At 40.6% G+C, this 27,815-nt stretch overlaps 2 protein-coding genes across 7 annotated transcripts in view; one reads left to right on the top strand and one right to left on the bottom strand.

The window, feature by feature from the left end:
- Positions 1 to 9,217, bottom strand: part of macrod1 (mono-ADP ribosylhydrolase 1) — a 95,534-nt gene extending 86,317 nt beyond the window's left edge. The window contains exons 1-3 of one of the 5 annotated variants that reach the window (XR_014597194.1): positions 8,174 to 9,217; positions 7,400 to 7,497; positions 5,053 to 5,167 (exon numbers count right to left, since the gene is read on the bottom strand). Coding sequence is in view for 4 of the 5 variants with exons in the window: in XM_084010021.1 (XP_083866147.1) it covers positions 5,053 to 5,167; positions 7,400 to 7,497; positions 8,174 to 8,594 (634 nt within the window). In the remaining variant the exon portion in view is untranslated. Of the gene's footprint in view, positions 1 to 5,052; positions 5,168 to 7,398; positions 7,498 to 8,173 lie in introns of all 5 variants that reach the window. The other 4 variants (XM_084010021.1, XM_084010020.1, XM_084010018.1 and 1 more) reach the window with 4 other exon arrangements.
- A 427-nt stretch (positions 9,218 to 9,644) lies between these two features.
- The window catches only part of fermt3b (FERM domain containing kindlin 3b), a 60,745-nt gene continuing 42,574 nt past the window's right edge, over positions 9,645 to 27,815 (top strand). The window contains exons 1-3 of one of the 2 annotated variants that reach the window (XM_084010015.1): positions 9,645 to 9,927; positions 11,343 to 11,482; positions 12,540 to 12,773. In XM_084010015.1, coding sequence (XP_083866141.1) covers positions 11,359 to 11,482; positions 12,540 to 12,773 — 358 coding nt within the window. In that variant the 5' untranslated portion in view covers positions 9,645 to 9,927; positions 11,343 to 11,358. The remainder of the gene's footprint in view (positions 9,928 to 11,342; positions 11,483 to 12,539; positions 12,774 to 27,815) is intronic. The other variant, XM_084010014.1, reaches the window with a different exon arrangement.

The following is a 27,815-nucleotide window of genomic DNA, read 5'->3' as shown; positions in this document are numbered from 1 at the left end:
CCGATGGAAGCATCCAAGCTCAAAAACCACTGATGTTCAATTATTGATGCGCATCTCGCACACCCACCCTCATAGTGCAGAGTAATAATGAAACATTAATTTGATATTGGGATATTGGTTTCTGCTGTACTCATGTATTCAACTCGAGATGTTTATTTTTCAATTCAACTTTTTTTTTCAATTTCATATTTTTTATTATAATGCTGTATAGCAGAGGCGTGCCACCTGACCCTAAATTAGCATTTAATTGACTCTTAGACTCTTAGACACATTTTTAAATCACATTTTGAGCGAATGACTGAAACAATGAATCAATTATCAAAACAGTCATTAATACAACTGATCAAATAATAGATTTATTGTAGCAACCTTAAAAAGATAACATACATAACATCACAATTTAATACATTTTTTGTCATATTTTACGGGTAAAAAGATGATGAATTAGCATCAAAACAATGAGCAGATTAAATGATAATGAATACAATCATTGGCAGCCCAAATGTGTTTGTTTGGAAACTAGATGTGAAAAATTGGAGCGTTCTTCAAGGACAAGACATTTAAATGTCGTAAGCCATTCACAACAGCAGTTTGTGCCACTAAAACAACTGGAGCGAGGCAGCGCGGTACCATCACTTGACAACTCAAGCACCAGGAGTAACCAACAAGGCAAACATTAAACATCTGTCAAGCACTAAAGAAATGCCGCGTGTCGAAGGATGTTATAAAGAGGGTGAGCCGGAGAGGAGAAATTCAAAACATCCTCAGAAAGACGCTCAACGTTCCCAAAGCAACCTGCTCGACAGCAGCATGCTGAAAATGTGACTGACTGTTATCCAGTAATAACTGTGAATTAATGTACTTACTGCTATATGCTATTGTTTATTTATTGATTTACTTTTTTATGTTTACTCAAATGTGCTCAAGAGAAATATTTGTCCTCATTCCTTTTTTAACCGTCTGACACAATGATGCCCCACAGACGGTTGAATGACGCATTCGGTGGAAAGTGTCACTACACCTACAGTACCTCCTGACCTTCTGACCCTTTCTCCTAGCTGTCTGTCAACACACCGCTATCCATCACCTCAACTGTCCAGCTTTCTTTCTAGCCTTCTTATCTGTGAGGAAGTTGGAGTACAGTCTACAGACACTCTCTTGCACACATCCTGTCTGTCACCTGCAGGCCAGGAAAACTACTGCCTCTTATCTTGTATCTCTCAGCTGTTGCCACGGTGAGTGGGTTTCCAGTGCCAACCAACAGCTTTATCTCTGACCAGCAGAGGAAAACCTGGGAGACCCTATCTCATGTGCACACAAGCACGATAGCGCACCTGCACTCAAATCAAATGCAAACGTGCCCCTGCAGACATCGCACCGTGTGCACACACATTCGTAGAGCCACATTCGTAGAGCCACATTCGTAGAGCCACATTCATGTGCGTCTATTTCCGGCACAAGCGGGCGTAGCTGTGCATGCAGCAGACCTTTTTGCAATCCCGTCTGTACATCCAAACAAAGGTGCACAAAGGTGTCAATCCTGTATAAGCACACTCCCACAAAGGACGCGGGCAAATGCTTCAAGCTCTAAAGACTGAGATATATCCTTTATCACTTGATGGTGCAAGGCTTCATTCTAGGGACAATTTTTATAGTCTAGCCTGAAATATTTACCAGCTGATTTTACTGTCATGAAAAATAGAGAGAGACCGCACTTTATATGTCCAGTTTTAAGTGAATATTTCTTCAATTAAATTGCATTCCTACGCATGGGGGAAAAGGTAGGCCAAAATGAATGAATGTCAAACGCAATAAACACGATGGTGGTGCTGAGAGTACGTGCTGGAATAGAAATGAGGAATAAAACTTTTGCGAGTGCAAATGCAGCTCAGTGGAGCTAAGTAAATTTGCATTTAATCAATTTGAAAAAAGGTTTTAATGCAAAGTTAGTTGCAGAGACATCATAACCCCCCCACACACACACACACACACACACACACACTCCAAGAACTCATCACTCCAAAGACATTTCATTGTGCAATCCATCTTAATCAGCTAGCCCATCAGAGACAATATATCCTCCCCTCCATCTCTCTCTCTCCTTCTCCAGACGGAGTGATTGAGGGGTGTAAAGAGGAGGATGTTTCTGCCCGCCGTCTCCTCCCCCCAATACACCCTCCCTCCCTCCTCACCAGGACGGCTCTTAAGTGCTTGTGGGTTTTTATGTTTGTAGTGTTTTATAGGAGTGGGCAGGAGCCAGGGGCTGTAAAAGTGTGGAAGGAAGGAGGAAGGGGGCGTAGGAAGGGGAGGAGAAGAGGTGGAGAATGGGGCGGAGTGGAGTTACTGTAAATCCAATCTTTATTGAGAGCGACACAATCGACAAACAGAGGCCATCCAGCCTCCCAGCAACATCCTCTTTACCATATCAATCAGTGCTGAAGGAAGGAAGGAAGGAAGGAAGGAAGGAAGGAAGGAAGGAAGGAAGGAAGGAAGGAAGGAAGAGGGTGGAGCAGCATTTACATAGTTTCCACCATTGAAATAAGTGTGTTTTTTTTGTGTTTTCAGTCAGTTGCTTCTCGTTACCAGCCGGGCCTGGAAGCCCCCCTCCCAACCTGCCTACCAATCTGCTAGCATAGCGTGTAATTGACCGCAGTTGGCTTCAATTGAATGTTTGCTGCGTTATGAGCGAAATAATCCTTCAAGGCCCTTTAATAGCAGCGAGAACAAAATCTACCAACACTTCCCTCCACATGTCAAAAACCACAGGCATGGATTTGGCTGCTTTCTAACACTAATGCTTTGCTGTTACATCTGCAACAGGAGAATAAGCTTGCAAGCAATTTTGTAAATGAGCGTAACTAACTTGTTTCTCTCTTCCCACGACGTCTGTTCGCTTCCCTGTTTAATTTTAATGCCATATCTCTTTAAGTGCGACTGACATTGCTGAAAGCCTCTTAGTCAATCAGTTAGTCATCGACTGAAAAGGTCAGCCGCTTAGTCGGCAAAATGACTGCAGAGACAAGTCAGCTGGCCAGCCAGTCAGTCAAACAAAAAGGGATGTTGGGACTCTGCTAGCCCAAAAACCCCATTGTGGGTACCCTATACCTGCTTGTTGCCATGGCAATGCAGTCCGACATTTTAATACTAGCCCATGTCCTCTCCCTGCCTCTCTTTTATCTTCTCCTTTTCACTCCTTCAGACTCTCCCCTCGCTTTTTGTGAGTCGGTGTGCTGACTCTCTCATGCTCCTCTCTCAGTCATGTTTCCTCCGGTGTTGTTTTGTTTTTTCAGTCCCCCCTCCCTCACCTTGCCTCGTCCTCTCTGCTGAATAACACTTTACTAGCTGTTCCTTCTAGTTAATCCCATGCTACTTTGCATCGTGCGACTCTGTAAAAAGCCCTTGTAAAACACACATTGCAACACGAAGTTGCCTCTACAGACACACAAGACACAAATTACATTTACTTACCGAATACACACACGTGTAATTACTTAACAAATGCTTGCGAGGGCACACAAACACAAGCAGTAATGCCACAAATTAGAGTGAAAGATCAACATATTTACTGGATTCTGGCACAGCATGCACCTGCTGACAGTCAGCTGCCAATGAAGATCTATCATTTTCTGCTAAAGCCTAATCATCAGGCATCATTTAGGCATGCTGGCATGCCTCACTCTTCTCCAATGCGCCGTCTGTGCCAAGGCACCAATTAAATTTTCCCCAAATGCCCAAACAGCCTTGTGGGAAAAGGTCATCATAGAATGAACTGGCTTTTGGCTCCACCTAATGGTCACTGGAAAAAGCTCTAAGCGGTTAGCGCTGGAAAACAACTGATGGAAGAATGTGTGTTATGTGACCAAATACTGTACCTTTATACAAATCATGACTCAAAATTAGATTAATTATATATTTATACAGTATATATATTAAATATTACAAGAACTTGTACCAGTTTTGTATATTTGTATACAGTATTGTAATTCAGCTCAGTCATTACGGCTCTGATTACTAGGTTTGTTTCGTTAATTTTCTAACCAGTCAGTATTACATTTTCTATGAAGAGCCCAAATAATTACATTTCAGTATAAATACATACAGTATCCTCATAAGTATTGTATTCTTACATGTGTGACCTTGGTACAAATTGTCTGGAGAGCATCTCAAAGATGAATTTACATCAGCTGAGAAAATTAGTGACTATATCAATTAAGGGAACTGTAACTAACTGTAAATTATTTAAACAAAGCAAACCTGGCAGGAACTAACATTGTTTGTTGTTAACTGGACAAAATAAGACACTTGAAGACGGAACTTTGAGCTCTCAGAACTTGATCGTGAATGTGATGGGCTTTTTCGCAAAATAATAATCAAAGAATAAATGATGATGAAAATCATCATAATTTGCAGTAGACGACACCAGTTAATGCAAAAATAATCAGAGTTTGGTTGGGTTGAAATAAAGTATCGGGGGTACGACATAAACAGGACAAAAAATGAGTCTGGTGTGCAGGGAAACTTAATAAAACAATACCCATATTGAGTATATGCAGTGCATGTCCAAGTCATTTTATTTCTTTAATATTGTAAACCGCCCTGGTGTGGTGCTCAGCCTTCAAGTTGCTTTGCCTAATTTTGAAGTTTTCATGGAGCCAATCTGCAATCCTTCTGATTCTAAGCCCCTTTGTTGTTCTTTTAAAGAACACTTCACCAATAACGCCTACAGCTGTCCCTCCCACACAGTGAGAAAACATCATATCCATAATGAACACAAACCACCCTCCTGGTAAATGTATATTGATTCACATCAATGTACAAATAGACTGGGCTTTTCAATTCATAATCCTTTTCTCATATTCCCCCACTGGTTGGCTTTGTTCTTTGTATTTTTCTTTTCCCTGAATACTTTTACTTTTGTCACAAAATAGAGGAAATACAACAATGTTTTAACTTGTTTTTCATTTTATTTCATAGCGTGTGGAAACTGATCACTGGTGACCATCTTGGATTACTAATGTACACACATTCAACTTAAAAGAAACACAAACATACCTGCGTTGACAATAGCATCTATCTCCAGCTTGGTGATGTCACAGCTGTAGAGGGAAATCTTCTGGTCCAACTTTTCATTCCTCTGGTACAGATTTTTTTTAGACCCGCCTGAGACATACAGACAGACACACATACGCAGTAAATTAGGTTTCTGGATCAGTTGTATTCACCCCATAAACAACATGCATAAGGAATATGTGTTGGTGGTTTGTTCATATAAGTAACTTTAAAACAATAAACTGTTAGAATTCTTAAACTTGGGGTGCCAGATAGCTCAGTGGTAGAGTTGGCACCCCATGTAACGAGGCCTAAATCCTCAAAGCAGCAGCCCCGGGTTTGAATCTGACCAGCGGCCCTTTCTGCATGTCATCCCCATCTCTCTCACCTTTTACTCTCATGCTGTCCTACCAATAAAGGCAAAAAAGAAAATTAACAATTTGGTACCTCAAGTTGAAGGTTGAATTATAGAAAGTGTGTGTATTTTATTACTTCTTATCAACCAAATATTTGTTGGTTTATGGCATGCTCAGGTCAATGCAAAGACGTGAATAGACGCAAATTTGTGCTGGTTGGCGGGTAGCTACAGTGTTAGCATAGCTTACCCAAGATCTGACTCCATTCAGAAAACTTTATTAGTTATTAATATAAGTTATTTGCATATCATCTTTTGGACAAACCTAACATAGAATTACTTTGGATTTTTTACAAATCGTTGTCATTATGCCGTTATTTCAGCATTGTCTCTTATCCATTTATTGCAATAAAATCACAACAAAATGGTTTAATTTGGGTTCATACCAGCAAATGTGTGGCTTGCCATACACAGTGAATACACCTCAATGAAATTCACTAAGCACCTCTGGTTGACACCGTCTGGCTTGTATGTACAAAGCAGCAAAAGTGGTTATTTCAGCCATGATTGGTGAAACCTCATGGAGAAAAGTTCCCTCCATCTCCGGTGCGCCTAGCACGAGTGACACAAATGAAATCTAGTAAAGTTCAGGTTCTGGTGGCTTGAAAGCAATGGTGAAAAGCACACAACTTTGACAATGTGGGCGGGCGTGGGCGGGCTAGTGAGATATCTGCAGGGATGATGAGGGAAGCGGGAACAAGTGAGCAAGTGGGTGGAGAAGGTCAAGTGATTGGGACCAGAGGGAAAGGGCTTATTGCGGGGCAGGAGGGAGCGTCTGGATGTGGGAGTAAGGTGACTGGGATGGGAGAATAAGTCTGAGGGCATCTGGTGGTGGTCAAGGCTATTAAATGAAGGCTGGGACGGGGTCTTAACCTATGGAGTACTGCACATGTGCAGTAAAACAGGAGCTGCACTGTTGGATGGTTCGAAATAAAGACGCTAGAAATAGAGCAATAGTGTCCGCTCAGGTGCACTTTGGGTGCGTTCAACCTGACAGAACTTTTTGGGTACGATCGAATGGAAATGTAATTCTCACCCATAAAGTAAGCTACTATGACACCCTCCCTCCAGATGCCTCAGTGAAACGAATCAATCATCCTCACGGTGTGCCAGCTAATGAGCCCTTCGGCAAGTGCAGACCAGATTTTACTGCACATTAGTTTTACCCCAAATGGCATGACGCGATGGGCCAGCAGGTGAACCGTGGTGAACAGGAAAAGAATGGAAATAAATGGGTTTGAGGACATGGGAATGTGGCTGGAGGGAAAGACAGCCAGAGGTTCTTTTTATTGAGAATCTTGTTCACCACCAAAGATTAGTAATCTTGACTGCAGGAATTACTCCAAAGTATAACATTATTTCGCTGATTACTGATTCTAGTATAGAATGCTAATCTATATGTACTAGATAGAGTCGACTAAATTGCTCCATAACATTTGAATTATAAAGCCTTTAAACTGGATAAACTCACTGAGATACAGCATACCTAGTTAATATATTTAATTCATTTTATAAGTGAAAAAAGGCACAACAAATGTATCATTTGCATGCAGAAGGAGAGAAGCAAAATAAAGACAGCTGGAAGCCTTTTGCTTGGGAAAAAAAGACAATATTTATTGAAGCTTCTGATGTGATGTAATTATAGTGTGATAAACATACGTACATTACATTATATCTAACGTCAGCATGTTCATCGTTTGCTTTGCGTGTGCTCTATTTTGTTGATTTGTGTGCATCAAGTTAAACTTACCCGGTTTTGCACACAATGTGATTCAAGCTCTCTTTATGTTGCTCTTCACTTTAAATGCTTTTGAAGTGATGCGGCCAGATATCTGTTAAAAGCATTCATGTGTTGCAGCACCCCTCACCATCAGTACTACCACCCACCCCTGAATGAACTTGACAGCGACTTTGACTGATGTCGGGTGTCTGACCTGCAGTGGGAGTCCACACCGGGACGTCGCTCAGTGGCACAAATGTGGGTGTCCTGTAGTGCTGACGCCTGTCTTTCTCAGACAGAGACAGCAAGAAGTCTGAAAAAGACAAATGGAGAAAGATGGTAAAAAAGTTAGCTAGATGTAATGTTTATTTATGTGAAGCAACAGGGAAACATGGTACTTTTGGGACGGCAGACAGAAGAAAAGTTTGACGAAGAAGACGGCAAAATAGCTCATGCACACCCACCTAATGAACAGTAAAATTCCTTTCGTAACATACAGCATGAGATTATAATAAACTGAAAGTACTTCCAGGTCTCTGTGCAGCTTTTGCGTTTCACTTTCAGTTCCTAGGAGTACAGATTTACTTTATGAAGGATGCAAAATACTACGATTATTATATGCCTAAAGCCTAATAAAAATGTACTTCAGGGCTGAACTCATTAAGGCTATTAATTATAAATTTTCATGTCTATTTTTTTCTAGTCGTGGCTTCACAATTGAATATATAATATAAGACCAAATCATAATAATTTCTATACTGACTTTGTGACTTTGACATTGTAGCTTTCCACATAGGCCTATAAACTGCATTGCCCATATACAGTACAATGTGAGTATATAATGTAGGCAACTAACTCTGCTTTGATTATACAGATGACGAAATTATTACTTTCTCTTTCAGCTCAAATATGTTTCTAGGGACTTGCGTCACTTGCGTTAAGATTAACAGGTAAGTAGAACTGTCTCTGCCTCCGTTGGACAGTCTCACCCTTGGTTTTCTTCCAGTCTCCCTCAGCGGAGTTCAGGTCAATTTTGAGGGCCATGGCGGCAAATATTCCGGTGTGGAGAGAGTGGACCAGTGCGGCTACGCTTCCTCCAATGGCGACACCGAGGGCTACCTTGACCAGCCAACCACCCATCAACCTGGGTGAGTGGGAAGTGTTGACGTTGCCCTGGCTGGATTTCCAGAGTCCTACTGTCGTTGAAAACGTCTCGGCTCGGAGCGCAGCTTTAATATGGCCACGGACGGGACCTGTTGCTGCCGCCTTCCCTCCTCGCTGGGGGCTTCCAGGAGTCAAAATGTGTTTAAACTTGACACCGGCCCCCTGGAAGTCGGTACGGACACGGGACAGGGGGCTGCTCAACGGGACTCTGACATATGAAAATAGAGCTGATATTTGCAGCGCCATGCCTGGGTGACGCGGGGTAGGGGGTCTCGCGGACACGGCTCGTGTTATCTTACCACAGACTCGCGGTTAGGTTTCGTTTTCGTTACGTGACGAACGTCAGTTGGTTGCTTCCCTCGTTCTCATGTGCCATCTTTGTTTTGGACTTTCACATGTGGAATGTTCCATTTACAGAGGGGGGTGCCGGTTGGCCGTCGCCATACAACACACTTTAAAACGTGTAATGAAGCGTTAGTACTGTGTCGAGAGCGGTATATAAATGGCGGTGTTTCGTTTCTGGTGAACATAGTATGCTACAACGTGACCAGCGCTGCTCTTTTTTTAAATCGGATACCGAGTGTGAACCCCAGAGGCAGATGCCAACGACCACAAGTTCGAGCCTCCCTCAGGACGGGGGTATAAATTAAAATGGAAATTATTATTATCACCGATTCTACGAGAGCTGGGACCAGAAACACTGCTGTACTTGATTTTTAATTTTGTGGATTGTGTCGCGTAGTGTTCCTACTGTAGTTATCAGTACACCCTGAAGACGAAAGCCCCCGTGAAGTCAACATGATTCTATAGCCCTGAATATAGTTTGTCACCCCCTAGCGGATTGTACAACTGGAGACATTTGGTCGTTCAAGGAAGTTTAGATTATCATTTGTAGGTAGAATTATTTCACCCAAACAAATAATTGATCTATGAGGACATCAAGATAATCTGTTGTTGTTATTATTATTATTATTATTATTATTATTATTATTATTATTATTATTATTATTATTATTATTATTATTATAGTAGAACATTAAGCATGCTATAATTTGTAGGACAAAAAAAGGACATTTGAGTTATTCGCTCTCAAAGCTAATGCCTTTCTTGGTTTTGCATCTGACACAATAAAAACAACTGATACTAAAATTTAGGATCCATGAACCACACCCTCATTGCTGGTTTTGCAACACAAAATATGATAAGTCTGTTGTATATGAGTTTGCAATTCTCAAGATGGGAAAGGAGGAAATCTAAGAGACAAGGGGGTTTGTCTGTCCATTTAATATCTCATATCTAAGCTCACACACATTGCCTTATATGCATCACACACACTCCACCTGTCAGTCAAAACTTGAGCCTTTTCACATTTCCGCCTAGCGGAAACTGACAAAAAAAAGGAACAAGCCTTTTCTTGACAGAAGCGACACAAGCAGCACAGACACAGCTACACAGACCACAACCTGTCCAGCCCGAGAGAAGAGAAACTGCTGCAGTTTAACAGAAAACCTGGGAAACTTCTACACTGAAAGACGTACAAGTTTCCATTTCTCAAAACTTTGGACAGAGGAAACTCACGGTATTGTCTTTCAAAACGTGTGTGTGTGTGTGTGTGTGTGTGCGTGTGCGTGTGTGTGTGTGTGTGTGTGTGTGATGTGAGAGAAAGGGAGAAAGCATAAGGATAGAGAGAGCGTTGAGGCGGTATGTGATCGTGTGAGGCTATATTCAATATACAGATGTTAGGTTATTTATCACTCAACTTATTAGTCACTTCACTCAACAAAATACAATGTAAAAAGTGAACTGGTCACAGATCAGAACTTAGATTTGGAAACATGCAAATAAGGAAAGTTTAGGCCTAAAAAACAAGGAGGTAAGGAGGGGGACAGGCATTGCAACCAAGTCAATGTTATGCCATTGTCTGTGTAAAATAATCTTTGAAAGTATAGATACTTGGAGCAAGACACATTTCAATCCTTAAATGTAATATATTTAAGATGGGTTTACATTTCCACACACATGGATGAACATCAGAAAAGAGGAAGCGTGCATCCTTGGCGATAGTTCAAGTTAGAAACAGGAAGTGCTCATCAAACTGGACATCTTACCAGAATCAACTCACCCGTCCAGTGTGTGTGTGTGTGTGTGTGTGTGTCAGTGTTATTCAGTGTCATGTGATATTGAACCATGAGTTAAAGTATTTTTTTCTCACAGTTGATTGGCTGAAGTATGATTGACAGGTCTTCTATCTCCCATTTATCTAATTCAATGAAATATTCTGTAAAATGCGAAGCAGGATTTTTTTTTATTAAATCTGTCCAGCTCTGTCAGATATTTTAAAGGTGTATTGCAGTTACAACATATGTAACTCAGATTGTCACTGCAGTTTTACGCTTTTTTAAAATTAATCATAAAGGCCTGTAAGGTATTTTTATGCACTGATGTGAAATAATACAGAACACATTAATATGTTGTAGACTTGACGGCACATGATATCATCCTGAAATGTGGTTTTGCATGTTTTCTTCAGGGGGTTTTAACACATTATTCATGTGGGCTATTAAAGTGCATAGTTTCTCACTTGTGACACATGTAGCAACCTAAAATAATAATGACTAAAACAATCAATTATTGAGTGTAGGATACATCTGACCATTTTTCATGTCAGACCTAGAGAAATGGTGTCAGCTGTTTAATCAAAGTGGTGGAAAAAGAAATTAAAGTGTAACCTCAATGATTATTCATAATTATTGCTCATCTTCTTCCTCTTGACTGCTTTTTCTGAGCCATTATGCACAAAACCACAAATAATGACATTTGTCACACATAATAATAATAATAATAATTTGATGAATTTAATGAATTATTTGTTGAGTGGCTTTTCATAACACACGGTTATCAGTTTGACAGTGTTACTGAATCTATAATTCCTTTGACTCTCTGATGTTTGTCTCTTCCACTCTCTACTCCCTTTTGTCCACTCTAACTTGCCAGACCACTTTCTTCCAGTATGGCGTCGTGGGACTTGTCAGTCACGGTGGAGGACCTGGGGTCTGACGCGCCGCCTGTGACCCTCAGCGTGGCCTCTGACCTTCACGTCGGAGGTGTCATCCTGAAGCTGGTTGAAAAAACACGTGGGTCACTGTCTGTCTTTGTTTCTCTCAGTCTTTCTCTCACTCTCAGTCCTCAGACTAAAAATAGTTACATCATTTACATGGACATACACTAATTTGCATATTCACACCATAACACACCCTGCATGCATTTATATTATCATAAGTCTAACCTCAGTTAAGTCCCAGAATGTATTTTAAATCATTTTTATTTCAGGGTCCATTTTTCCCTTTTATGTGCCTAACATCCTGCCGTATCCTCTCTGTTTCCATACACGGTTATAAACTATATTCTGATCTTGGAATATGTATGAATGTGAATGTACAAGACAAGCAAATGTACCGGATTGAGGAGCTTTCCAGCAACTTCACATCCACACCTATTCTGTATTTAACAAATGTAGAATTAACAAACAAGATCATCAGCTTAACATTTGCCCTGGTGTCCAGTAGGAGCAGCACAGTTAGCTGCTGCAGCAGTCTGTCTGCTGAGACTCATCAACCCTCCGCCAAACTCTTGATAAAATACTGAACAAGGCAGCACGCAAATTGTCAAAACATCAGTGTGTTACCGGGATTAACTAACTGTAATGTAAGATTATTTCTAAATTTGGAAATCTATTAATCCTTTACATTAGTTACTCATCGTAAAAAAAAAGATAATCATATGATGGATGTTGTTGTCTATGTCACCTAACAGAATGGATAACAATAGAGAAATTATATTTGAACATTCTAACAACATCTTCATGACCAAGAATAAATATGATGTAATGAGTGAGAAGGCATATGGTGCTGGTGGTGGTAGAGGGTAAATTGATAACATTTATTCTAGCTGTTTAATGGTGAGTAGAATAATTCATGTTCACGTGTCCAGTGGTTCAGAAGCCACTTTCGAGTTCTTGAAGTGAAACAACTTTGAAAGAAGAAGGTATTACTGTTAGTAGTAGAAGTAGTAGCGGTAGAAGTACTAAGATGACCACTACAGACTTCACTTCACATGTCAGAGCTTAAAACCAAATTATGTTAATGATGTTTCAGTTTGCAGCAACATATCTTTTGTGTCCGTCCTCTGCAGAGATGAAGCGTGATTGGTCAGACCATGCGCTGTGGTGGGAGCAGAAGCAGCGGTGGCTGCTGCGAACAGCCTGGACTCTGGAGAAATATGGCATCCATGCCGATGCCCGCCTGCTGTTTATGCCCCAACACAAGCCCCTGAAGCTGGGTCTGCCCAATGGCATGACCCTGAGGCTCAGAGCCTGCTTCTCCAGCTCCGTCTTCCAGACAGTGATGGGGGTCTGCAGAATGCTTAGTGAGTGTCAGCCTTTGATTTTATTTCTTTCCTTTCTTTTTTCCTGCTCTCTGGGCATGAGATTGCATGTGTGTGTGTGTGTGTGTGTGTGTGTGTGTGTGTGTGTGTGTGTGTGTGTGTATGTGTGTGTATGTGTGTGTGTGTGTGTGCGCCTTTGAGGGTGAGTGAATGTGCACCTCTATGCTGTCCATGGCCAAGCTCACATTCTGCTGCAGCACACTGCAGAATATATCGTGTGCCCAGTTATGGCTGCAGCATGCTCAAGGACCCCATGTAGTGACACGCAATTTCTCAAAACACCTCGGATTACCTGTTTGATTCTGCCATTGGATGCCTGCTGACTCCTCTCACTACTAGCAGGAGCATCTGGGACCTGTACTACAGAGCAGGATTTAGTTTATTAAAATTATTTTTTCGGCTTTTTATTGCTAGAGTACAGAGTTAAAAGGGTGAGAGAGAGGGACGAAGCTGCTTTAAAAGAGGACCGCAGGGTGTTTTCAAACCCGGGACCACTGCAGGGAGCCTCGGTACATGGGGCAGTAACTCCACCACTGCGCAGTTAATGCATCCGTTCAATCAATCAGATCTAGTAGTTCCCTCATGATGGGACAGTCCTACGACTATTAATACTATTAATACGACTTATGCATTCACACAGTTTTTTTTTTTTTTGTCAGCTGTCCTTCCTACATTTGGCAGATGATACTGATTCCTTTTACCTGTATTATATGTTTGACTTCTTCTTATTTCTGTAAGTTTTCCGTAAGATTATGGTTCGCTCCTCGTACGTAAAATATGCCGCTCTGCTGCCTATAGACTAATCCATGTTTGCAATTGGTCAAATGCTGCAAACACTGCCTCTTTCATGTGCATGCGCTCATACAGTATATCATAGTAAAAATTTTGCTGAATTGCTGGTAATTTCCTTGTCCCATGATTCAGAGGACATTTTCCAGTTAAAGGACCAAGAGACAATCCAAAAATTCGACACCATCCTCTTCTGTGTGGCCATTGATTTTCACACAGAGCTTCATGGAGACAAACAATGACCCTGACATGATTTGAACATGCAACCTCCTGATTTGGAGTCAGACGCGCTACCGTTGCGCCACAGAGCCCATAAACCCTCATTTGAAGAGAAAAGCCTAGCATTCTATTCACTAAATTGAACAATTGACAGTGTAGCTGCTAGTAAATGTTTTGTCGGATTGCTGGTCATTTCCTTGTCCCATGATTCAGAGGACATTTTCCAGTTAAAGGACCAAGAGAGATCCAACAATTGACACCATCCTCTTCTGTGTGGCCATTGATTTTGACACAGAGCTTCATGGAGACAAACAATGACCCTGACATGATTTGAACATGCAACCTTCTGATCTGGAGTCAGACGCGCTACCGTTGCGCCACAGAGCCTATAAAAGTTTGTCAACTAAAAAAGTGTAACATTCGATTCACTGAATTTAAAAATAGAAACAGTATTGTGTTGCTGGTTGTATTTTTGTAGTTTAATTTCTGGTGGAATTGTTTCCTTGATCCATGATGCAGAGGATATTTTGCAGTTAAAGGATAAAACCATCTCAAGCAATTGATAAAGTTCACCCTCATATTACCATTGTGTTCAGAAACTAGCTTGAGGGAGACAATCAATGACCCTGACATGATTTGAACATGCAACCTTCTGATCTGGAGTCAGACGCGCTACCGTTGCGCCACAGAGCCCATAAACCCTCTTTTGACGAGGGAAGCCTAACATTCTATTCACTAAATTGAACAATTGACAGTGCAGCTGCTAGTAAATGTTTTGTCGAATTGCTGGTCATTTCCTTGTCCCATGATTCAGAGGACATTTTCCAGTTAAAGGACCAAGAGAGATCCAACAATTGACACCATCCTCTTCTGTGTGGCCATTGATTTTCACACACAGCTTCATGGAGACAAACAATGACCCTGACATGATTTGAACATGCAACCTTCTGATCTGGAGTCAGACGCTCTACCGTTGCGCCACAGAGCCTATAAAAGTTTGTCAACTAAAAAAGTGTAACATTCGATTCACTGAATTTGAAAATAGAAACAGTATTGTGTTGCTGGTTGTATTTTTGTAGTTTAATTTCTGGTGGAATTGTTTCCTTGATCCATGATGCAGAGGATATTTTGCAGTTAAAGGATAAAACCATCTCAAGCAATTGATAAAGTTCACCCTTATATAACCATTGTGTTCAGAAACTAGCTTGAGGGAGACAATCAATGACCCTGACATGATTTGAACATGCAACCTTCTGATCTGGAGTCAGACGCGCTACCGTTGCGCCACAGAGCCCATAAACCCTCTTTTGACGAGAGAAGCCTAACATTCTATTCACTAAATTGAACAATTGACAGTGCAGCTGCTAGTAAATGTTTTGTCGAATTGCTGGTCATTTCCTTGTCCCATGATTCAGAGGACATTTTCCAGTTAAAGGACCAAGAGAGATCCAACAATTGACACCATCCTCTTCTGTGTGGCCATTGATTTTCACACACAGCTTCATGGAGACAAACAATGACCCTGACATGATTTGAACATGCAACCTTCTGATCTGGAGTCAGACGCGCTACCGTTGCGCCACAGAGCCTATAAAAGTTTGTCAACTAAAAAAGTGTAACATTCGATTCACTGAATTTAAAAATAGAAACAGTATTGTGTTGCTGGTTGTATTTTTGTAGTTTAATTTCTGGTGGAATTGTTTCCTTGATCCATGATGCAGAGGATATTTTGCAGTTAAAGGATAAAACCATCTCAAGCAATTGATAAAGTTCACCCTTATATAACCATTGTGTTCAGAAACTAGCTTGAGGGAGACAATCAATGACCCTGACATGATTTGAACATGCAACCTTCTGATCTGGAGTCAGACGCGCTACTGTTGCGCCACAGAGCCCATAAACCCTCTTTTGACGAGAGAAGCCTAACATTCTATTCACTAAATTGAACAATTGACAGTGCAGCTGCTAGTAAATGTTTTGTCGAATTGCTGGTCATTTCCTTGTCCCATGATTCAGAGGACATTTTCCAGTTAAAGGACCAAGAGAGATCCAACAATTGACACCATCTTCTTCTGTGTGGCCATTGATTTTCACACACAGCTTCATGGAGACAAACAATGACCCTGACATGATTTGAACATGCAACCTTCTAATCTGGAGTCAGACGCCCTACCGTTGCGCCACAGAGCCTATAAAAGTTTGTCAACTAAAAAAGTGTAACATTCGATTCACTGAATTTAAAAATACAAACAGTATTGTGTTGCTGGTTGTATTTTTGTAGTTTAATTTCTGGTGGAATTGTTTCCTTGATCCATGATGCAGAGGATATTTTGCAGTTAAAGGATAAAACCATCTCAAGCAATTGATAAAGTTCACCCTCATATTACCATTGTGTTCAGAAACTAGCTTGAGGGAGACAATCAATGACCCTGACATGATTTGAACATGCAACCTTCTGATCTGGAGTCAGACGCGCTACCGTTGCGCCACAGAGCCCATAAACCGTCTTTTGACGAGGGAAGCCTAACATTCTATTCACTAAATTGAACAATTGAAAGTGCAGCTGCTAGTAAATGTTTTGTCGAATTGCTGGTCATTTCCTTGTCCCATGATTCAGAGGACATTTTCCAGTTAAAGGACCAAGAGAGATCCAACAATTGACACCATCCTCTTCTGTGTGGCCATTGATTTTCACACACAGCTTCATGGAGACAAACAATGACCCTGACATGATTTGAACATGCAACCTTCTGATCTGGAGTCAGACGCGCTACCGTTGCGCCACAGAGCCTATAAAAGTTTGTCAACTAAAAAAGTGTAACATTCGATTCACTGAATTTAAAAATAGAAACAGTATTGTGTTGCTGGTTGTATTTTTGTAGTTTAATTTCTGGTGGAATTGTTTCCTTGATCCATGATGCAGAGGATATTTTGCAGTTAAAGGATAAAACCATCTCAAGCAATTGATAAAGTTCACCCTTATATATCCATTGTGTTCAGAAACTAGCTTGAGGGAGACAATCAATGACCCTGACATGATTTGAACATGCAACCTTCTGATCTGGAGTCAGACGCGCTACCGTTGCGCCACAGAGCCCATAAACCCTCTTTTGACGAGAGAAGCCTAACATTCTATTCACTAAATTGAACAATTGACAGTGCAGCTGCTAGTAAATGTTTTGTCGAATTGCTGGTCATTTCCTTGTCCCATGATTCAGAGGACATTTTCCAGTTAAAGGACCAAGAGAGATCCAACAATTGACACCATCCTCTTCTGTGTGGCCATTGATTTTCACACACAGCTTCATGGAGACAAACAATGACCCTGACATGATTTGAACATGCAACCTTCTGATCTGGAGTCAGACGCGCTACCGTTGCGCCACAGAGCCTATAAAAGTTTGTCAACTAAAAAAGTGTAACATTCGATTCACTGAATTTAAAAATAGAAACAGTATTGTGTTGCTGGTTGTATTTTTGTAGTTTAATTTCTGGTGGAATTGTTTCCTTGATCCATGATGCAGAGGATATTTTGCAGTTAAAGGATAAAACCATCTCAAGCAATTGATAAAGTTCACCCTCATATTACCATTGTGTTCAGAAACTAGCTTGAGGGAGACAATCAATGACCCTGACATGATTTGAACATGCAACCTTCTGATCTGGAGTCAGACGCGCTACCGTTGCGCCACAGAGCCCATAAACCCTCTTTTGACGAGGGAAGCCTAACATTCTATTCACTAAATTGAACAATTGAAAGTGCAGCTGCTAGTAAATGTTTTGTCGAATTGCTGGTCATTTCCTTGTCCCATGATTCAGAGGACATTTTCCAGTTAAAGGACCAAGAGAGATCCAACAATTGACACCATCCTCTTCTGTGTGGCCATTGATTTTCACACACAGCTTCATGGAGACAAACAATGACCCTGACATGATTTGAACATGCAACCTTCTGATCTGGAGTCAGACGCGCTACCGTTGCGCCACAGAGCCTATAAAAGTTTGTCAACTAAAAAAGTGTAACATTCGATTCACTGAATTTAAAAATAGAAACAGTATTGTGTTGCTGGTTGTATTTTTGTAGTTTAATTTCTGGTGGAATTGTTTCCTTGATCCATGATGCAGAGGATATTTTGCAGTTAAAGGATAAAACCATCTCAAGCAATTGATAAAGTTCACCCTTATATATCCATTGTGTTCAGAAACTAGCTTGAGGGAGACAATCAATGACCCTGACATGATTTGAACATGCAACCTTCTGATCTGGAGTCAGACGCGCTACCGTTGCGCCACAGAGCCCATAAACCCTCTTTTGACGAGAGAAGCCTAACATTCTATTCACTAAATTGAACAATTGACAGTGCAGCTGCTAGTAAATGTTTTGTCGAATTGCTGGTCATTTCCTTGTCCCATGATTCAGAGGACATTTTCCAGTTAAAGGACCAAGAGAGATCCAACAATTGACACCACCCTCTTCTGTGTGGCCATTGATTTTCACACACAGCTTCATGGAGACAAACAATGACCCTGACATGATTTGAACATGCAACCTTCTGATCTGGAGTCAGACGCGCTACCGTTGCGCCACAGAGCCTATAAAAGTTTGTCAACTAAAAAAGTGTAACATTCGATTCACTGAATTTAAAAATAGAAACAGTATTGTGTTGCTGGTTGTATTTTTGTAGTTTAATTTCTGGTGGAATTGTTTCCTTGATCCATGATGCAGAGGATATTTTGCAGTTAAAGGATAAAACCATCTCAAGCAATTGATAAAGTTCACCCTTATATAACCATTGTGTTCAGAAACTAGCTTGAGGGAGACAATCAATGACCCTGACATGATTTGAACATGCAACCTTCTGATCTGGAGTCAGACGCGCTACTGTTGCGCCACAGAGCCCATAAACCCTCTTTTGACGAGAGAAGCCTAACATTCTATTCACTAAATTGAACAATTGACAGTGCAGCTGCTAGTAAATGTTTTGTCGAATTGCTGGTCATTTCCTTGTCCCATGATTCAGAGGACATTTTCCAGTTAAAGGACCAAGAGAGATCCAACAATTGACACCATCTTCTTCTGTGTGGCCATTGATTTTCACACACAGCTTCATGGAGACAAACAATGACCCTGACATGATTTGAACATGCAACCTTCTAATCTGGAGTCAGACGCCCTACCGTTGCGCCACAGAGCCTATAAAAGTTTGTCAACTAAAAAAGTGTAACATTCGATTCACTGAATTTAAAAATACAAACAGTATTGTGTTGCTGGTTGTATTTTTGTAGTTTAATTTCTGGTGGAATTGTTTCCTTGATCCATGATGCAGAGGATATTTTGCAGTTAAAGGATAAAACCATCTCAAGCAATTGATAAAGTTCACCCTCATATTACCATTGTGTTCAGAAACTAGCTTGAGGGAGACAATCAATGACCCTGACATGATTTGAACATGCAACCTTCTGATCTGGAGTCAGACGCGCTACCGTTGCGCCACAGAGCCCATAAACCCTCTTTTGACGAGAGAAGCCTAACATTCTATTCACTAAATTGAACAATTGACAGTGCAGCTGCTAGTAAATGTTTTGTCGAATTGCTGGTCATTTCCTTGTCCCATGATTCAGAGGACATTTTCCAGTTAAAGGACCAAGAGAGATCCAACAATTGACACCATCCTCTTCTGTGTGGCCATTGATTTTCACACACAGCTTCATGGAGACAAACAATGACCCTGACATGATTTGAACATGCAACCTTCTGATCTGGAGTCAGACGCTCTACCGTTGCGCCACAGAGCCTATAAAAGTTTGTCAACTAAAAAAGTGTAACATTCGATTCACTGAATTTAAAAATAGAAACAGTATTGTGTTGCTGGTTGTATTTTTGTAGTTTAATTTCTGGTGGAATTGTTTCCTTGATCCATGATGCAGAGGATATTTTGCAGTTAAAGGATAAAACCATCTCAAGCAATTGATAAAGTTCACCCTTATATAACCATTGTGTTCAGAAACTAGCTTGAGGGAGACAATCAATGACCCTGACATGATTTGAACATGCAACCTTCTGATCTGGAGTCAGACGCGCTACTGTTGCGCCACAGAGCCCATAAACCCTCTTTTGACGAGAGAAGCCTAACATTCTATTCACTAAATTGAACAATTGACAGTGCAGGTGCTAGTAAATGTTTTGTCTAATTGCTGGTCATTTCCTTGTCCCATGATTCAGAGGACATTTTCCAGTTAAAGGACCAAGAGAGATCCAACAATTGACACCATCTTCTTCTGTGTGGCCATTGATTTTCACACACAGCTTCATGGAGACAAACAATGACCCTGACATGATTTGAACATGCAACCTTCTAATCTGGAGTCAGACGCCCTACCGTTGCGCCACAGAGCCTATAAAAGTTTGTCAACTAAAAAAGTGTAACATTCGATTCACTGAATTTAAAAATACAAACAGTATTGTGTTGCTGGTTGTATTTTTGTAGTTTAATTTCTGGTGGAATTGTTTCCTTGATCCATGATGCAGAGGATATTTTGCAGTTAAAGGATAAAACCATCTCAAGCAATTGATAAAGTTCACCCTCATATTACCATTGTGTTCAGAAACTAGCTTGAGGGAGACAATCAATGACCCTGACATGATTTGAACATGCAACCTTCTGATCTGGAGTCAGACGCGCTACCGTTGCGCCACAGAGCCCATAAACCCTCTTTTGACGAGAGAAGCCTAACATTCTATTCACTAAATTGAACAATTGACAGTGTAGCTGCTAGTAAATGTTTTGTCGAATTGCTGGTCATTTCCTTGTCCCATGATTCAGAGGACATTTTCCAGTTAAAGGACCAAGAGAGATCCAACAATTGACAACATCTTCTTCTGTGTGGCCATTGATTTTCACACACAGCTTCATGGAGACAAACAATGACCCTGACATGATTTGAACATGCAACCTTCTGATCTGGAGTCAGACGCGCTACCGTTGGGCCACAGAGCCTATAAAAGTTTGTCAACTAAAAAAGTGTAACATTCGATTCACTGAATTTAAAAATAGAATCAGTATTGTGTTGCTGGTTGTATTTTTGTAGTTTAATTTCTGGTGGAATTGTTTCCTTGATCCATGATGCAGAGGATATTTTGCAGTTAAAGGATAAAACCATCTCAAGCAATTAATAAAGTTCACCCTCATATTACCATTGTGTTCAGAAAGTAGCTTGAGGGAGACAATCAATGACCTTGACAGGATTTGAACATGCAACCTTCTGATCTGGAGTCAGACGCACTCCCGTTGCGCCACAGAGCCCATAGACCCTCTTTTGACGAGTGAAGCCTAACATTCTATTCACTAAATTGAACAATTGACAGTGTAGCTGCTAGTAAATGTTTTGTCGAATTGCTAGTCATTTCCTTGTCCCATGATTCAGAGGACATTTTCCAGTTAAAGGACCAAGAGAGATCCAACAATTGACACCATCCTCTTCTGTGTGGCCATTGATTTTCACACACAGCTTCATGGAGACAAACAATGACCCTGACATGATTTGAACATGCAACCTTCTGATCTGGAGTCAGACGCGCTACCGTTGCGCCACAGAGCCTATAAAAGTTTGTCAACTAAAAAAGTGTAACATTCGATTCACTGAATTTAAAAATAGAAACAGTATTGTGTTGCTGGTTGTATTTTTGTAGTTTAATTTCTGGTGGAATTGTTTCCTTGATCCATGATGCAGAGGATATTTTGCAGTTAAAGGATAAAACCATCTCAAGCAATTGATAAAGTTCACCCTCATATTACCATTGTGTTCAGAAACTAGCTTGAGGGAGACAATCAATGACCCTGACATGATTTGAACATGCAACCTTCTGATCTGGAGTCAGACGCGCTACCGTTGCGCCACAGAGCCCATAAACCCTCTTTTGACGAGAGAAGCCTAACATTCTATTCACTAAATTGAACAATTGACAGTGTAGCTGCTAGTAAATGTTTTGTCGAATTGCTGGTCATTTCCTTGTCCCATGATTCAGAGGACATTTTCCAGTTAAAGGACCAAGAGAGATCCAACAATTGACAACATCTTCTTCTGTGTGGCCATTGATTTTCACACACAGCTTCATGGAGACAAACAATGACCCTGACATGATTTGAACATGCAACCTTCTGATCTGGAGTCAGACGCGCTACCGTTGGGCCACAGAGCCTATAAAAGTTTGTCAACTAAAAAAGTGTAACATTCGATTCACTGAATTTAAAAATAGAATCAGTATTGTGTTGCTGGTTGTATTTTTGTAGTTTAATTTCTGGTGGAATTGTTTCCTTGATCCATGATGCAGAGGATATTTTGCAGTTAAAGGATAAAACCATCTCAAGCAATTAATAAAGTTCACCCTCATATTACCATTGTGTTCAGAAAGTAGCTTGAGGGAGACAATCAATGACCTTGACAGGATTTGAACATGCAACCTTCTGATCTGGAGTCAGACGCACTCCCGTTGCGCCACAGAGCCCATAGACCCTCTTTTGACGAGTGAAGCCTAACATTCTATTCACTAAATTGAACAATTGACAGTGTAGCTGCTAGTAAATGTTTTGTCGAATTGCTAGTCATTTCCTTGTCCCATGATTCAGAGGACATTTTCCAGTTAAAGGACCAAGAGAGATCCAACAATTGACACCATCCTCTTCTGTGTGGCCATTGATTTTCACACACAGCTTCATGGAGACAAACAATGACCCTGACATGATTTGAACATGCAACCTTCTGATCTGGAGTCAGACGCGCTACCGTTGCGCCACAGAGCCTATAAAAGTTTGTCAACTAAAAAAGTGTAACATTCGATTCACTGAATTTAAAAATAGAAACAGTATTGTGTTGCTGGTTGTATTTTTGTAGTTTAATTTCTGGTGGAATTGTTTCCTTGATCCATGATGCAGAGGATATTTTGCAGTTAAAGGATAAAACCATCTCAAGCAATTGATAAAGTTCACCCTTATATATCCATTGTGTTCAGAAACTAGCTTGAGGGAGACAATCAATGACCCTGACATGATTTGAACATGCAACCTTCTGATCTGGAGTCAGACGCGCTACCGTTGCGCCACAGAGCCCATAAACCCTCTTTTGACGAGAGAAGCCTAACATTCTATTCACTAAATTGAACAATTGACAGTGTAGCTGCTAGTAAATGTTTTGTCGAATTGCTAGTCATTTCCTTGTCCCATGATTCAGAGGACATTTTCCAGTTAAAGGACCAAGAGAGATCCAACAATTGACACCATCCTCTTCTGTGTGGCCATTGATTTTCACACACAGCTTCATGGAGACAAACAATGACTCTGACATGATTTGAACATGCAACCTTCTGATCTGGAGTCAGACGCGCTACCGTTGCGCCACAGAGCCTATCGAAGTTTGTCAACTAAAAAAGTGTAACATTCGATTCACTGAATTTAAAAATAGAAACAGTATTGTGTTGCTGGTTGTATTTTTGTAGTTTAATTTCTGGTGGAATTGTTTCCTTGATCCATGATGCAGAGGATATTTTGCAGTTAAAGGATAAAACCATCTCAAGCAATTGATAAAGCTCACCCTCATATTACCATTGTGTTCAGAAACTAGCTTGAGGGAGACAATCAATGACCCTGACATGATTTGAACATGCAACCTTCTGATCTGGAGTCAGACGCGCTACCGTTGCGCCACAGAGCCCATAAACCCTCTTTTGACGAGAGAAGCCTAACATTCTATTCACTAAATTGAACAATTGACTGTGTAGCTGCTAGTAAATGTTTTGTCGAATTGCTGGTCATTTCCTTGTCCCATGATTCAGAGGACATTTTCCAGTTAAAGGACCAAGAGAGATCCAACAATTGACACCATCCTCTTCTGTGTGGCCATTGATTTTCACACACAGCTTCATGGAGACAAACAATGACCCTGACATGATTTGAACATGCAACATTCTGATCTGGAGTCAGACGCGCTACCGTTGCGCCACAGAGCCTATAAAAGTTTGTCAACTAAAAAAGTGTAACATTCGATTCACTGAATTTAAAAATAGAAACAGTATTGTGTTGCTGGTTGTATTTTTGTAGTTTAATTTCTGGTGTAATTGTTTCCTTGATCCATGATGCAGAGGATATTTTGCAGTTAAAGGATAAAACCATCTCAAGCAATTGATAAAGTTCACCCTCATATTACCATTGTGTTCAGAAACTAGCTTGAGGGAGACAATCAATGACCCTGACATGATTTGAACATGCAACCTTCTGATCTGGAGTCAGACGCGCTACCGTTGCGCCACAGAGCCCATAAACCCTCTTTTGACGAGTGAAGCCTAACATTCTATTCACTAAATTGAACAATTGACAGTGTAGCTGCTAGTAAATGTTTTGTCGAATTGCTAGTAATTTCCTTGTCCCATGATTCAGAGGACATTTTCCAGTTAAAGGACCAAGAGAGATCCAACAATTGACACCATCCTCTTCTGTGTGGGCATTGATTTTCACACACAGCTTCATGGAGACAAACAATGACCCTGACATGATTTGAACATGCAACCTTCTGATCTGGAGTCAGACGCGCTACCGTTGCGCCACAGAGCCTATAAAAGTGTGTCAACTAAAAAAGTGTAACATTCGATTCACTGAATTTAAAAATAGAAACAGTATTGTGTTGCTGGTTGTATTTTTGTAGTTTAATTTCTGGTGTAATTGTTTCCTTGATCCATGATGCAGAGGATATTTTGCAGTTAAAGGATAAAAGCATCTCAAGCAATTGATAAAGTTCACCCTCATATTACCATTGTGTTCAGAAACTAGCTTGAGGGAGACAATCAATGACCCTGACATGATTTGAACATGCAACCTTCTGATCTGGAGTCAGACGCGCTACTGTTGCGCCACAGAGCCCATAAACCCTCTTTTGACGAGTGAAGCCTAACATTCTATTCACTAAATTGAACAATTGACAGTGTAGCTGCTAGTAAATGTTTTGTCGAATTGCTGGTCATTTCCTTGTCCCATGATTCAGAGGACATTTTCCAGTTAAAGGACCAAGAGAGATCCAACAATTGACACCATCCTCTTCTGTGTGGCCATTGATTTTCACACACAGCTTCATGGAGACAAACAATGACCCTGACATGATTTGAACATGCAACCTTCTGATCTGGAGTCAGACGCGCTACCGTTGCGCCACAGAGCCTATCAAAGTTTGTCAACTGAAAAAGTGTAACATTCGATTCACTGAATTTAAAAATAGAAACAGTATTGTGTTGCTGGTTGTATTTTTGTAGTTTAATTTCTGGTGGAATTGGTTCCTTGATCCATGATGCAGAGGATATTTTGCAGTTAAAGGATAAAACCATCTCAAGCAATTGATAAAGTTCACACTCATATTACCATTGTGTTCAGAAACTAGCTTGAGGGAGACAATCAATGACCCTGACATGATTTGAACATGCAACCTTCTGATCTGGAGTCAGACGCGCTACCTTTGCGCCACAGAGCCTATAAAAGTGTGTCAACTAAAAAAGTGTAACATTCGATTCACTGAATTTAAAAATAGAAACAGTATTGTGTTGCTGGTTGTATTTTTGTAGTTTAATTTCTGGTGTAATTGTTTCCTTGATCCATGATGCAGAGGATATTTTGCAGTTAAAGGATAAAAGCATCTCAAGCAATTGATAAAGTTCACCCTCATATTACCATTGTGTTCAGAAACTAGCTTGAGGGAGACAATCAATGACCCTGACATGATTTGAACATGCAACCTTCTGATCTGGAGTCAGACGCGCTACTGTTGCGCCACAGAGCCCATAAACCCTCTTTTGACGAGTGAAGCCTAACATTCTATTCACTAAATTGAACAATTGACAGTGTAGCTGCTAGTAAATGTTTTGTCGAATTGCTGGTCATTTCCTTGTCCCATGATTCAGAGGACATTTTCCAGTTAAAGGACCAAGAGAGATCCAACAATTGACACCATCCTCTTCTGTGTGGCCATTGATTTTCACACACAGCTTCATGGAGACAAACAATGACCCTGACATGATTTGAACATGCAACCTTCTGATCTGGAGTCAGACGCGCTACCGTTGCGCCACAGAGCCTATCAAAGTTTGTCAACTGAAAAAGTGTAACATTCGATTCACTGAATTTAAAAATAGAAACAGTATTGTGTTGCTGGTTGTATTTTTGTAGTTTAATTTCTGGTGGAATTGGTTCCTTGATCCATGATGCAGAGGATATTTTGCAGTTAAAGGATAAAACCATCTCAAGCAATTGATAAAGTTCACACTCATATTACCATTGTGTTCAGAAACTAGCTTGAGGGAGACAATCAATGACCCTGACATGATTTGAACATGCAACCTTCTGATCTGGAGTCAGACGCGCTACCTTTGCGCCACAGAGCCTATAAAAGTTTGTCAACTAAAAAAGTGTAACATTCGATTCACTGAATTTAAAAATAGAAACAGTATTGTGTTGCTGGTTGTATTTTTGTAGTTTAATTTCTGGTGGAATTGTTTCCTTGATCCATGATGCAGAGGATATTTTGCAGTTAAAGGATAAAACCATCTCAAGCAATTGATAAAGTTCACCCTCATATTACCATTGTGTTCAGAAACTAGCTTGAGGGAGACAATCAATGACCCTGACATGATTTGAACATGCAACCTTCTGATCTGGAGTCAGACGCGCTACCGTTGCGCCACAGAGCCCATAAACCCTCTTTTGACGAGTGAAGCCTAACATTCTATTCACTAAATTGAACAATTGACAGTGTAGCTGCCCAGTAAATGTTTTGTCGAATTGCTAGTCATTTCCTTGTCCCATGATTCAGAGGACATTTTCCAGTTAAAGGACCAAGAGAGATCCAACAATTGACACCATCCTCTTCTGTGTGGCCATTGATTTTCACACACAGCTTCATGGAGACAAACAATGACCCTGACATGATTTGAACATGCAACATTCTGGTCTGGAGTCAGACGCGCTACCGTTGCACCACAGAGCCTATAAAAGTTTGTCAACTAAAAAAGTGTAACATTCGATTCACTGAATTTAAAAATAGAAACAGTATTGTGTTGCTGGTTGTATTTTTGTAGTTTAATTTCTGGTGTAATTGTTTCCTTGATCCATGATGCAGAGGATATTTTGCAGTTAAAGGATAAAACCATCTCAAGCAATTGATAAAGTTCACCCTCATATTACCATTGTGTTCAGAAACTAGCTTGAGGGAGACAATCAATGACCCTGACATGATTTGAACATGCAACCTTCTGATCTGGAGTCAGACGCGCTACCGTTGCGCCACAGAGCCCATAAACCCTCTTTTGACGAGTGAAGCCTAACATTCTATTCACTAAATTGAACAATTGACAGTGTAGCTGCTAGTAAATGTTTTGTCGAATTGCTAGTAATTTCCTTGTCCCATGATTCAGAGGACATTTTCCAGTTAAAGGACCAAGAGAGATCCAACAATTGACACCATCCTCTTCTGTGTGGGCATTGATTTTCACACACAGCTTCATGGAGACAAACAATGACCCTGACATGATTTGAACATGCAACCTTCTGATCTGGAGTCAGACGCGCTACCGTTGCGCCACAGAGCCTATAAAAGTGTGTCAACTAAAAAAGTGTAACATTCGATTCACTGAATTTAAAAATAGAAACAGTATTGTGTTGCTGGTTGTATTTTTGTAGTTTAATTTCTGGTGTAATTGTTTCCTTGATCCATGATGCAGAGGATATTTTGCAGTTAAAGGATAAAAGCATCTCAAGCAATTGATAAAGTTCACCCTCATATTACCATTGTGTTCAGAAACTAGCTTGAGGGAGACAATCAATGACCCTGACATGATTTGAACATGCAACCTTCTGATCTGGAGTCAGACGCGCTACTGTTGCGCCACAGAGCCCATAAACCCTCTTTTGACGAGTGAAGCCTAACATTCTATTCACTAAATTGAACAATTGACAGTGTAGCTGCTAGTAAATGTTTTGTCGA

The sequence above is a fragment of the Eutrigla gurnardus genome, assembly GCF_963514095.1.
Source record: "Eutrigla gurnardus genome assembly, chromosome: 5".
NCBI classification, from domain to species: domain Eukaryota; kingdom Metazoa; phylum Chordata; class Actinopteri; order Perciformes; family Triglidae; genus Eutrigla; species Eutrigla gurnardus.
This window is presented reverse-complemented; position numbering and strand designations above follow the sequence as displayed.